Genomic DNA, 12,708 nt, shown 5'->3' with positions numbered 1-12,708 from the left:
AGTGGAAAGGAGCTTAGTGGAGCTCAAAAATTAAGTATTAGGGCAATATGGGAGCTCTTTTGAACCTCCAGAGCTATAAGGGGGGCATGATGAAGCAGACGAGAAGTGCCTACAAGAAGTTCTACAAGGAGTAGAAAGTAGTTACTGATTGTGTAACTTACTCTGTCCCAACTTAATTTGGGAATGGAGAATGGTTTGGACAGTGAGAAGAATGACTATTGGACAATCTGTGAGACTGGAGGTTGGTAGAAGTTGGAGCATCCAGGAGAAACCCAGAGTGAGGGCCCTTGCTTGGCTGGTTACAGGGAGGTTAGATATTTTTGGTCAAGCAAAAGAACTCTATTGAACCTCCCATATCTCTGAGATGGACTTCTGAGAGAAGGTATATTTATTGGGATGTGACTCACGGGGTAATGACTGATCAAGAGCTGTACAAGACGCAGGAGAGTGATAATGGGGAGGGACCACAAATGGGAAACCAGTAGAGGCTTGACCATGAGTTCCCCCTGCTGGCGATGTACTAAGCAGCTTTCCTAGGAGCAATGCTTTTCTTGGGAGCCCTTTCTAGAGCATGATTTTAAGTGACTGAAACTCTATTGGTCATTGAGGGAAGATCGCTCATAGAAACACATTGTTATTTTGTATGATAGCTTGGAAAATATGTTGACTTTGGATTCAGGAAATGTAGGTTCAAACCCCGGTTCTGCTACTTCTTGTCCATTTCACCTTGGACAACTAAATCCAGCTTTTTTCTTCTTAAATTCTGGAAGGGCTATGAATAGTCTTGGAAACAGGTGAGAGTATATTCATTTTCTGATAACCAGTCTAGATAATTACAAAGAGCCACACAACCAGTAAAATGCATTTTCTCTTTAGTTATGGCAACCCATGAAACACGGAATTCAAAATGGACCACGATCTTGTGCATGTCCTTTCTGTTTCTATCACAAAAATGGTGGTAGTGGGAAAAGGAGCAGAAGATTTAAGGATCACTGAAAGCTGTTGGTTTCTTTGAGTTCCTTGTAGAGTGGTCAGTGAGGGGATAAATAACTAGAGGAATGGAATCATATTTCTTGTGATAGTCTTGCTATAATGTAAATCAAACACCAAATGGTAGCCCTCATAGAGTCTCCTGGAAGAGGCAAGTAAAGGAATTTGTGACAAAAGGTTTTTCCATATGACCAAAAATAAAACAAAACCAAAATAAAACAAAATGATATCATGTATATTTGGTCATCTTATATTAAAGAATCTGAGATAAAAATTTATAAAAAGACTGCCATATGTATACTTGAAGTTTAAGACCCATGTCTGTTGCAGAGGCTGAAAGGGTACTATGTAGCCCATATATAACTCTGGGGCTTCTTATTACAATTTCTCTTCTCACTGGCAAGTCAGGTACTCACCAAACAAGTCTTAGCTACATTTTAGCTTCAGTAATCTAGGAATATCCTCCAGGGATTGGGCTCGTTTTTCTATTGCTACTGTTTCAAGCCCCATTCTGGTATAGTTCTTCCTAATATTATTAACCAGTTTTTCTCTCTTCCATATCATTATATCATTGCTTTATCCATCCGTTAGCATTTCAGTATCACTTACCCAGTTATCATCAGTTAGCTTTCAGCTATTGAGAAATATAGAATGAACAGAAGTACAAATCATTCCCCTAGTACTGAGACACTCTTTTTTATTCCTCTCCAGTTCCTGGGGAGAGTGGGGCTTAAACTTAAAGCATTTTCTACAAAGGGTTCACCACCCACCTTGCAGCATAGCTGAAGGACAATTGCTCTTTCTTGATTGCCTCTGATCCACTTGAGTAAGCAGTTCCCTTAGAGCATTATTCCTTATTGGACTTAACTGCCCCTAGTTCTAGCATGATTTTCTACTACTTGACTTCTGGAGACTCATTCTTCCAATCTTTTGAAGCTCCCAAGGTCACAGCCTATTCTGTTCTATCTCCAACACTCTTTCACCTAAACCAGGAATGTGTACAAAGGGATAAGCAACTGCCTGGCCATGTATTCCTGGCTTTATATCAATCATCTAGAAAGAGAAGCTCTCTCCTCTGCAGAGGCTTACAGCACTTTATTTCTTTATTTGAAAGCAGTCAGAAAGAAAGATAGAGTCTCAATTTCTACAGTTCCTTTTGAATGCATGCCCAGGAAATAATTAAAAAACCTTTCCCTTTTACTAAAACAGAAGGAAAGCAAGCTGGATTGCTATAGGGAAAGAGTATAATGGTTTTAAAGATCCCAATTGTTTCCTTGAAATAAGGCCCAATATATATTTTTCATATTGATATTCTTCCAGTGATTTCATTCAGCTTTTAGACATGGAATGTCCCAGTCAACAGAGACTTAACATGATCAGTCACTCAAAGAACAATGGAATACATATGGTGAGAGTGAATTGGCGGCAATATATTACCAAAAAAAAAAAAAAAAAAAAGAAAGAAAAAGAAAAAGAACTGTGAAGAAATCGCATGAAGAATTTCATTAGAGATATCATGACTGACTTGGTTACATAACCAAGGCAACGAAGTCAAAACAACTGCCAGCCTGCATGCTTCTCTGGTATCCGATGCCAAAAGAACTGATCCCTAGCAAGTTGGGTGGACCACCTTTATATAATTAATTTCTACATTCACTGCTAAATTTGATAATTATTTTTGGTCCATGATTTAAAAAATATTCTTTTTTTAATGAATAAAAATCGGTCTTTTCTCCTTCCCACCTCCCTCCACCCCACATGGGCCCTCATCGAAAATGAAAGAAAAGCAAAATCCTTATAACATGTCCTGATGTAGAACCTACCTACAGAAGCAATAGAAGAGTATCACTCAGCATGAGATCCCATGGAGCTCCCAGACAAATACCTTTTCATTCTTTGATTTCTAAACTGGATGCTCCCAAGGAGAGTGGGTGATAACTCATTGAAGGATAGGAGATAGTAAAATTTCCACATTGTCTGGATGCGGGCAATGAACCAGAGAAGGGAGAGATCCCTCCAGTAGACCTTGGCCTTCTTGGTCATGAGAGTCTCTTACTTAAGTGACAGATACAAGGGTTATGTTTAAAGGCACTGTCACTTGGCTTGAGACCTTGGAACTCCCTGTGTTGTCTTGCCTTAGTCTCCCCAATTAGAAAAAGCTCTTGGAAACCTCAGACTTCTTGGAAGCCTCCCCAGTAATCAGAAACACATGGTTCTATTTTCCAAGGCCATTTCCATCTCACCATCAGGTTAGGTCTGGGTGAATCTCATAATGTCACTTCCTCTCTTCCCAAGCACTCAGGCAGTAACACACTAGGCAGGATTATTCAAATTAACTTGGGTTGGCAATATCCAGGACAAAAGAATAGGAGAACCAAGTCTTCCATGGTTTCTGCCAAAACATAAATTGCTGAATTCTGAGGACAAAATTTTAGTCTTTGTTAACATGGTATTTAATTCTAATCCTTCTCTTTTGTAGTTCCAGAGTGACTATATACCTCTCATTTCATGTAATCCAAAATAAATTGTATGAAGATGAGTTTCACTGTCTCTAAGGGGAACCTTGGACATTCTGAGAGTTATAATCACAATATTAATTTTTTAAAAAAGTTTTATTGATGCTTTTTATTTTTCTATCACAGCTAGAAATAAGATAATAGGTAATAAATAAGATACTGGGCCTGGAGCCAAGAAGACCATAATTCAAATTTAATCCAAGATACTTACTAGCTGTGTGATTCAGGGCAGGTCACTTAATTTTTATCTTGGTTTCCTCATCTATAAAATGGGAATGATAATAGTGCCTTTTCCTCAGGTGGGGGATCAAATGAAATATTTGTAAAGCATTTTGAAAACTTTAAAACATAATGTAATTGCCTGCTATTATTAACAACAATAATAATTTTACTTAGAATTGTTCCCTGCTTTATGACAAAGAAAAACAATTGAGTATTAGGATCAGTGAAGAGTTGAAGGATTCTGAAAACCACCTTCTTTGCTAATTGTACTATGGTATCCGCAACTTCTCTTTTTTTTTTCCCTCTTCCATTCCCTACAATTTTATTGATTTTGTGGGTACAATAATTTGGATATTGAATATTTTGCATTATAGCATTAGATCATTGATAAATATTTGGCTTTTTTACATAAAATTAATTTTATATTAATTTAAAATCAACTCTGAAGAAGAAAAAACAGAAGCTTGTTGTACTTAGTAGTTTCTTGGAAAGTAATCTATAAAACAATCACAAAATTTTGAATCCTGCTAATTTCACAGCTGATATTTCTTTACTTAATATAATTAAATATTGTAGCGTTTACAGAAATTTAAGTTGCTGCCCAGCATTTAAGGAAATAATTTTCCTTTGTCTTTATTACAAAAGTCACAAAGATGATACAGTAATACCAAAGCCCAAAAACAGAAATTCAGAACTGACCAATTAAAATTAATTAGTCCATAGACTACAAGTCACATAAAATTACAGTATTTTAAGAAATTTTTTTCTACAATTATTGTGCTGCACAAGACAAATCAGATCAAAAAGGAAAAAAAATGAGAAAGAAAACAAAAAGCAAGTAAACAGCAACAAAAAAAGTGAAAATGCTATGATTCATACTCAGTTCCTGAAGTCATCTCTCTGGGTGTAGATGGCTCTTTTCATCACAAGACTACTGGAACTGGTCTGAATCATCTCTTTGTTGAAAGGAGCCAGGTCCATCAGAATTGATTATTATATAATCTTGTTGTTGCCATGTATAACTCCTGGTTCTGCTCATTTCACTCAACATCAATTCACGTCTCTCCAGGCCTTTCTGAAATCCTCCTGCTGGTCGTTTCTTACAGAACAATAATATTCCATAGCATTCATATACCATAACTTATTCAAGCATTCCCCAATTGATGAACATCCACTCACTTTCCAGTTTCTTGCCACTACAAAAAAGGCTGCCACAAACATTTTATGCAATGTTTTTAAAACTAGGTTTCATGTTTTAGTGATGCACTGCTAGAAATTTCTTACTCGAATTGTGAAGCTTGCTAGAAAAACTATCAGAGAATTGGATCATTCTAAAGCATTTCTATTTATGCATGGTTGAATCACCACTTTCTCCTTTTGTTTTCTTTCTCTCAGCTAAAGCATGTTGTTAAGCCTATGCCACTTTAAAAATTCATCTTGGGCCACCAGATGGAATCACATATTTTTTTCATTCTACTTAATGGGCCATCTTGACTATATGGCTTTTGTTATAGATTGTTTTTGATTTCTTTTAATGTTTTGTAGGTTATATTCATACTCCTTAAATATACTTAACATTTTCCCCTCAAAGATTTATCTACGGGTGAGTGGTAAGACATAAAAGAACAAATTTCCTTCCTCTGTTTGGATCAAGTCAGGAAGGGAGTCCAAGAGGGCAAAACGGATTGAACAAAGCAAAATCTTAAGAAGGTAGCTTAATGAGAACACTTTCTGTGTGGGGTAGTGAGGGAGTGTAGTGGATAGTGTAGGGCCTGGAGTTCAAATACTTCCTGAGTTAAAATCCAGCCTCAGACACTTACTAGCTAGATATGTGATCTTGGACAACTCATTGAACTCTATTTGCTTTGGATTTGTCATTTGTAAAATGAACTAGAGAAGAAAATGGCAAACCTTTCTTGTATCTTAGCCAAGAAAACCCCAAATGAGGTCGTGAAATGTTGGACATGATTGGACAACAAGCAGGCAAAAGTGAGAAATGGGACTTTATGCAGGCTGATGATTCCCCTGTTCTTGATATTTATTTTATGGCTTTCTTCTTTTCTCAACACTGTTTCCCCCCCAACATTTCCTGCCCCCCTAATATTCCCACCACCCATTTTGTTCTTTCTCTCTTCCTTCTTAGAGAAACGCTACCAAGAAGTAGGATGAGGAAAATGTCATTAAGCTAGTTAGGATGCTTTGAGAAGAGCAATGTCCAAAGGCTACTCCATCTAGTCAGAGGGGATGAAGGGTGCTCTTTGTGATTCATTGCCATCATCAGTGCTTGTTGATTTGAACTGATGTAATTAAGTAAGGTTGAAAGAGAAGTAGAGTATCATTCAACCTGTTCTAGCTGCCAAAATTAAGTGTGCTGATGCCTGCAATTAAAATCAGATCTTCTAGGAAACTCCAACTAACTAGCCTAGGAACATCATCAGTGTCCCAGGGAGAGTCATCCAGGAACTGATAAGAGGGGTGATTGCCCTTGAATGTACAAGTGAAGCAAGATATGACTAATCATGGAAGACTTTGCAGAGCTGATTCAAAAATACAGGCTGGCAATATTCCTGGAGGAGACTGAGAGGCTCCTGGAATTTAGGGAGTGTATTTTGTCACTTTTGCATACACAGTATCTTGCTCATAGAAAAACTCAAGAAAAATGGAATGAATTAATGAAATAATGCTTGCACCAAGGAAGATCTATCTATGTACGACATAAGATTTTTGCTGCAACATAAGGCTAAACACTGCAGCACCATCTGTGTTAGACTCCAAATCAGACCGAAGCTTCACAGGGTCGGTGCTTCCTAATTTCCTACGTGGTCTACTCACATATATAACAGATACCATATCTATTTAGTTTCTTGACTATTTGAATATTATCCTGAAGTTATAAAAGACAGTGACTTTTGTAAATTACTAAACTTAAGGACTAAAGTTTATTTTGAGTACTAAAAAAAGGTACTAAAATGTGATTTCTGTGTGCATATGTGTATCTATTACATAAATATTCACATGTTTATAAAGAGGGAGAAGATTTTGTTTTTCCATGAAGAAGTTATGTCAAGATCAATCTAGGAAGCAGAATGATTATACTTGGCGAAATAAAACTGCAGCCAAAAGTCAAAGGACATATACCATGAAGAAATAGTTGGGTTTTTTGGTCATCCCCTGCCTACATATATACATAATAATACATAATAATAATTTCTTTGAATGGGAATGGCAGATTTATTATTCTACTTATTATTGGTAGCTCAATAGACCACACACATTAATGAATTTATAACTCTGATTTTAGACTTGGAACATTTCCACTCTTTCAGGAAATAGTCTTTTATCTGAAGACCCAGAATTTGATCAAACACTATTCTTTGAATGGTTCCCAGACATTCTTTGTTTAAGCCTGCCTTTTTTTAACCTAATTCTTTTCTTGGATGGAAGTGCTTTTCTAATGTGGTGATGGGCTCTTCAAGTTGTCATCTATCAAGGTAAACTTCCTGGCACATGGACCAAGGGCTCTGGAGCAAGTTGCCAAGTACTTATAATCCACACAATTTAGCTTATTATCAGGATGGCCATCTCTATATGATGACCACTGGACCTATTGATTTTATAGCTGCAGAGGAGTAGGTTTGTATGGAGGTGGGTCCCAAACATCTCGCTCTTGTCATTTGAAATGTTTTTTACTCTGATTTGAAATGTCATGAAATCTTTCATTGGAAGGGCATGTTGATTCTGGATACCTACAATAAATGATCTTGATAAGCTCTGAGGATACCTTTGGATAAGTCTGAATAAAATCCATCTAGCACATCACAGATCTTGGAAGACTGGGGGCAGCCAGATGGCACAATAGATAGAGTAGCGGCCCTGAAGTCAGGAGGACCTGAGTTCAAATCCAGCTTCAGACACTTAATATTTCTTAGCTGTGTGACCCTGGGCAAGTCACTTAATGCCAATCACTTCAAGGGAAAAAAAAAGACAAAAACTGAAAATCTGGTTTTAAAAACCCATTTATTCATTCAACAAATATTTGAATAACTATGAGAGCAAGACTAGAAATCAGCTCAAAGCTAGATTAGATCCTTGAATGATTGCATGATTTTCAGGATTGTTATGATCTAACACTTAATTCTGGAATCTCCTACATTTTCAACCACTCATGATTCAGAAGTGTGAACAAAAAACACAACCTGGCCCCTTTGTCCCCCTGGGGCTTTTTTTGGGGTGGAGGGGCTTGTGGCAAACTGTCTTAGGGTTACCTCTGGAACAAATTTTGGAGTCTGAGTACCTGGGTCAGAAGCCAGGCTATTAACTGTCTGCAAGTAATAAAGTGTTGGGCCCAGCTTCCTGGGGTTGAGCAATTACCTTTAAAGCCATTTCCAGATCAAAATGCACATTTCTAGAATTCCCTTATGCATGCAGCCTCCCACCAAATATGGAAGGACTTGTATTTTGGTGGTGGATCCTAGAGACCCAGCAAGGGAGTGAAGTCTGAGACTGATGGCTGGTCATCATTTGGGAGTTGGGGGTGGGGAGAGATGTCAACTTCTGAAAAGTTGCTTTGTCCAGAAATTCAAAGGAAAGAGGATTTCAAATACCTACAACAGTGGCAAGCCACTGAAGGGAGCCTTTTTTCCAATCTCTCTGCCCTTCTCTCAAGGCCACCTTCTGCATCTGAGATGGGGCTTCTTGGCCATCCAGAGGTTTGGTCAGTCTGAGGATGTAGACTAGGAAAAGTGTATCATTGGGTGAAGGGAAAAGGCAGAGCAGCCAAAAAAAAAAAAAAAAAAAAAAAGCATCACAAGAACAGGCAGAGATTCCAGAAGCTCCTGACTCAGGAAAAAGGGAGTAATTGGGGAGGTATTAGGAAGGGCAGAAGGAAAAACAATGCTAGAAACTTGGATTTGGGCTAATGGTGAGAGGAGGAAGAGGAGGGGGGGAAGAGGGAAGGAAGAGGGGAGTGGAAGAGACAAACACAGGGTCAGAGACGGAGAAATGAGAAGGCCCTTAGAAGTCAAGTCTTTGATGTTAGTTAGGGATGAGGAAAATGAGTCCTGAGGAGGGTAAATGACTGAAATGGAGTGATGGTCATTCAGGTAAGAAACAACGGCCAGAGATGGCCTTTAGTGCTGAAGTCGCCCTCAGGGCTTTAGCCTCCAGGCTAGCTATAGAAGAGGGCTGGGAAAGGTGGAGTCAAAGGGACAGGCAAAAAAGTTGGGAGGATGTGACAGGGAAGGGAGAAGTAGGACTGGAGAGAAGAGCAAGGAGACAGAGGAGAGGTAGGAAAAAGGGAGCAAGAAAAGGGGAGAAGAAAGGGGGATTAGGAGGAGTTCAGTACGAGGAGGGGAAAGGGAAGGGAGAGAGAGGGGAAGAGGAGGGGAAAGAGTAGAAAGTCGGGAGGGGGTGAGGAGGGAAAAGGAAAGGAGATGGGGGAAGGAAAGGTGGAGAGGAGGAGATAGAGAAGAAGGAGGGGAAGAGAGTTAGAGGACAGAGAAGGAGGAGGAGAGGCAGAGGGGAAAGGAAAGAGAAAAAAGGAAAGAAGATGAGAAAGGGAAGAAGAGAGAGAAGAATGGGAAGAAGAGAAAAGAGGATGGGGAGGATGAAGGATAGAGGATGGAGAAGAGGTGGAGGAGGGAAGAGAGAAGAGGGAGGGGAAACAAAGGAGAGAGGCGAGGGGAAGGGGAGAAGAGAATCAGAGGATGGGGAAGGGAGAGGATGGAGGAGGGAAGGGGACAGAGAGAGGGTGAGGAGAAGCAGAGGATGAAGGTGGGAGGGGGAGACGAAACAGAGGAAGGAGGGGGCGGGGGAGGGGAGGCGGCCGCCGCTGGAGGAGGGAGGGAGGGAGGGTGGGGGTGTGCGCGCGCTGGTCACGTGCCGCGCTGCCGGCCCGCCCTCCCCCTCCTTCCCCTCCCCTCCCCTCGGTGCCCGCTCCCTCCCCTCCCCGCGCTCGGCCCCCTCGGCTCCCTGCGCTCGGCTCCTCGGCCGCCAGCGCCCGCTCTCCTCTCTCTCTTGTCCCCTCCTGTCCCCCCGCGCTGCGCAGCTTTGCAGGAAGCCGCCGCCTCCGCCGCCTCCTCCTCGGCCGCCGCCGTTACCGCCTTTGTTGCCCGGTCCCCGGCGCGGGCGGGCGGGCGGCCCCCGGAGCTCCCTTCCTGCCCGCCGGTCTGGGTCCCGGGGCGCCCGCCCGGCCCATGAAGGGCGCCCGCAGCCGCCGGCGCCGCCGCCTCCTCCTGCTCGGGCCCGGGGGGACGCAGGACTGAAGCGCCCGGGGCGGGCCGTGAGGGCACCATGGAGGTGAATGCGGGTAAGAGCCGCGGTCGGGGGCGCGGGGTCCCCCTCCCCTTTCTCCTTTCCCCCTCTTTTCCCCTCCCCCAGCGGCTCGGCCCGGCTCGGCCCCCCCTCACATGGACCGGCCGCGCGAGCCACGTGCGCGCTGTGTTTACGTTCGGCGGCGCGCGGCCGCGGGTTGGCCCGGGGAGTCCGTGACGCGGCATTACATAATGGGGGCCCTGGCGGCGGCGGCGGGCGGGGACACGTGAGGCCGCCGGGCTCCCTGACCCACATTCCCCGGGGCCGCAGGGACACGTGGGGGCGGGGCCGCAGCCCGAGAGGGGGCGGGGCGAGAGCGGCTCCGCCTCTTTGGAACGCTCCGGGAATGACGCGGCCCCCGGGACCCCCTCCCCGCGGGCTGGCTGGCCCACTGCGGAGACTGCGCGAGGGGCGGGGCGGAGCGCTCCGGGCCGGGGGCGAGTGCGGGAGTGTGCGTGGGTGAGACCGCAGTGCGCTGGCCGATGCAGCCGCGCGGCCCCGCCTCGGGGGGCGCTCTCGGAGTGGGAGGCCCTCCTCCCCCCCTCGACCGCGGAGAGAGGGAACGAATTTGCTCTGCAGGCAACGTGCGAGCCCACGACCTGCTGGCATCGCCACTGCTTGCCTCAGTTTCCCCATCTATAAATGAGAGTTTGGGTCCCTTCCAGCCCCACCTCTAGTGCTCCCGAGGGCTTGCTTGCACAGGCTTCTTTCCGCCTCCGAGCTCACGGTCCCGGGCACCTTGGGGTCACCCCGTGGAGACGGCTCAGCGGGGGCAGCCGCAGCACTGGCTTGGGGTTGCCCGCGGGAAACAGTGAGGGCGTGTGGGTTTTTGTACCCGCGGCCCAGGACCGGAATGACCGAAAGGAACAGACCCCTTTCCTAGGAGGAGAAAGAGCTTTTTCTTAGTAAAAGAGCCAACTTGGCCCCACAGCCCCACCCGCGCAGGGAAGTGAAGGGATTCTGGAATTGAAATGGGGTCATGCGGAGAGAAGGGCCTGTTACTGGCTTTTGGTGCGGAACAGCCCACCAGGGAAGACCTGCGAAAGACAGGACCTGGGCCTCCCGGTGCCTGCTCCCATACGGAGGGGGGTGGTGCCAGGGTGCCTGGGGCTGAGCTCGGGCCAGCCTCTGCGGGCCCCGGGCAGCCTGGGAGAGCGCCTCCCGTGCTGGGAGGAGAGCCGCGAGGGGGGCTTTGCAGCAGACGCCTCGGCCACTTCTATTTGGCTCCCCCATTCACTGTCCCGAAGTCAGTCAGCGTTTCCAGGCAGTGAGATTCAGGCACTGGCTCCGGGCAGTGCCCCCTGGGGCCCAGGAGTAAGCCGCCCCACAGAAGCAGGCTAGCAAGATGTAATGAATAGAGGGTAGGCCCTAGAATTAAGAGGCGTTGGGAAAGTGTTCTTTAAAGTGTGGGTCGTAGTTGGGACTTGAAGCCGAGAGGGTCTGCAGCTGGATCCAGAGAAGTGAGTGCCCAGGCTTGGGGAACTGTCCGCGAGAGAGCCCAGAGGTTGGGGGCGGGGGAGGTCTTGTTCTGGGGGCTGAAGGCGGGGCAGGGTGGTGAAGGGCTTTGAAAGTAGAACTTTTTGTATTTGCTCCTCGAGGTGATAGCTTTATGGGAATTTATGAGAGACGGGGTAAGACAGCCTGTGCTGTAGGAAAATCACTTTGGTGGCTGAATGGAAGATGGATTGGAATAGGGAGAGTCTAAAGCAGCCATAGATCCTCCTCTCAGCTGTAGTCCAAGTGTGAAGGGATGAGAGTTTGGGGGGGGAGGGGGATGGCAGTGTCAGAGGAGAGAATGTTAGATTGCAGAGGTCTGAAGCACCGCTGGAGAAGTGAGACTGGGGCAGGAAAGGTAGCAGTGAGAGCCACCATCCTAGAGATGATGATAAAATCCCCAGGAGCTGCTGAGATGGAGGCAGAAGAGAAGAGATTCCAGGAGTCCCTGTGGGACTTCTGTGCTAAGTGGGTGAGGTCTGAGGAGGAACCCAGCTAACCCACTGACTGCCCTTAGGACTCATCTTTGATCCCTTGCTCAGTGATTTGGCCTCTTGACCAGCCCCAATAAAAATGAATTGGTCTACACTCCTGTTTTCTTATCTCAAGTATGACAGTCTTACAAAAAATCCGTTTCTTTTTATTTCTTGTCAACAACTTATTATTTAAGTGAGTCAGGTCCTTTTAGTGACATATCATGCCTCATTTCTAATCTTTCTTTGAAGATGATTTTGATATTTGTGCTCACATGGGTGGTCCGATTGAACACACAGTTGATTTGGGAATAATGCCCATGTGTATACTAATCATTTCTTGTCTGAGTGAATCGAATTTAATTTTTAAAAAATTTAGTGTTGTTTCTTTCTAGTGTCTCCTCATTCTTTTCCTTGAAGAAAGGGATAGATAACTAGCCCACATCAATGATTCATTGGTGCAGGGAACTCCTTGGCAAGGAAATTCCCTCTCCCAATGCAGTGCAGCGCCTTCTCTAATTGAAGAATTTGAGAGAGCTGCCCAGAACACTGAAGTTTGTGACTTGTTCTGAAGGCAGGATTTCCTGGTTTGGAGGCCAGCTATCTCTCCACTAGGCTGGGCGGCTTTTCAGTAGTATTTTATTTTTCCAATTGTATGTAAAGATAATTTTCAACTATAATAGTCCATTACATTCATATAT

At 44.5% G+C, this 12,708-nt stretch overlaps 1 protein-coding gene across 2 annotated transcripts in view; it reads left to right on the top strand.

Annotated features, from left to right (window-relative positions):
* Positions 1-9,597: 9,597 nt before the first annotated feature.
* Positions 9,598-12,708, top strand: part of NR1D2 (nuclear receptor subfamily 1 group D member 2) — a 46,289-nt gene continuing 43,178 nt past the window's right edge. For both annotated transcript variants that reach the window (XR_007954400.1, XM_052001820.1), the window contains exon 1: positions 9,598-10,035. Coding sequence is in view for 1 of the 2 variants with exons in the window: in XM_052001820.1 (XP_051857780.1) it covers positions 10,020-10,035 (16 nt within the window). In the remaining variant the exon portion in view is untranslated. The remainder of the gene's footprint in view (positions 10,036-12,708) is intronic.

Source organism: Antechinus flavipes, chromosome 5, assembly GCF_016432865.1.
Source record: "Antechinus flavipes isolate AdamAnt ecotype Samford, QLD, Australia chromosome 5, AdamAnt_v2, whole genome shotgun sequence".
In the NCBI taxonomy this organism is placed as follows: Eukaryota; Metazoa; Chordata; class Mammalia; order Dasyuromorphia; family Dasyuridae; genus Antechinus; species Antechinus flavipes.
This window is presented reverse-complemented; position numbering and strand designations above follow the sequence as displayed.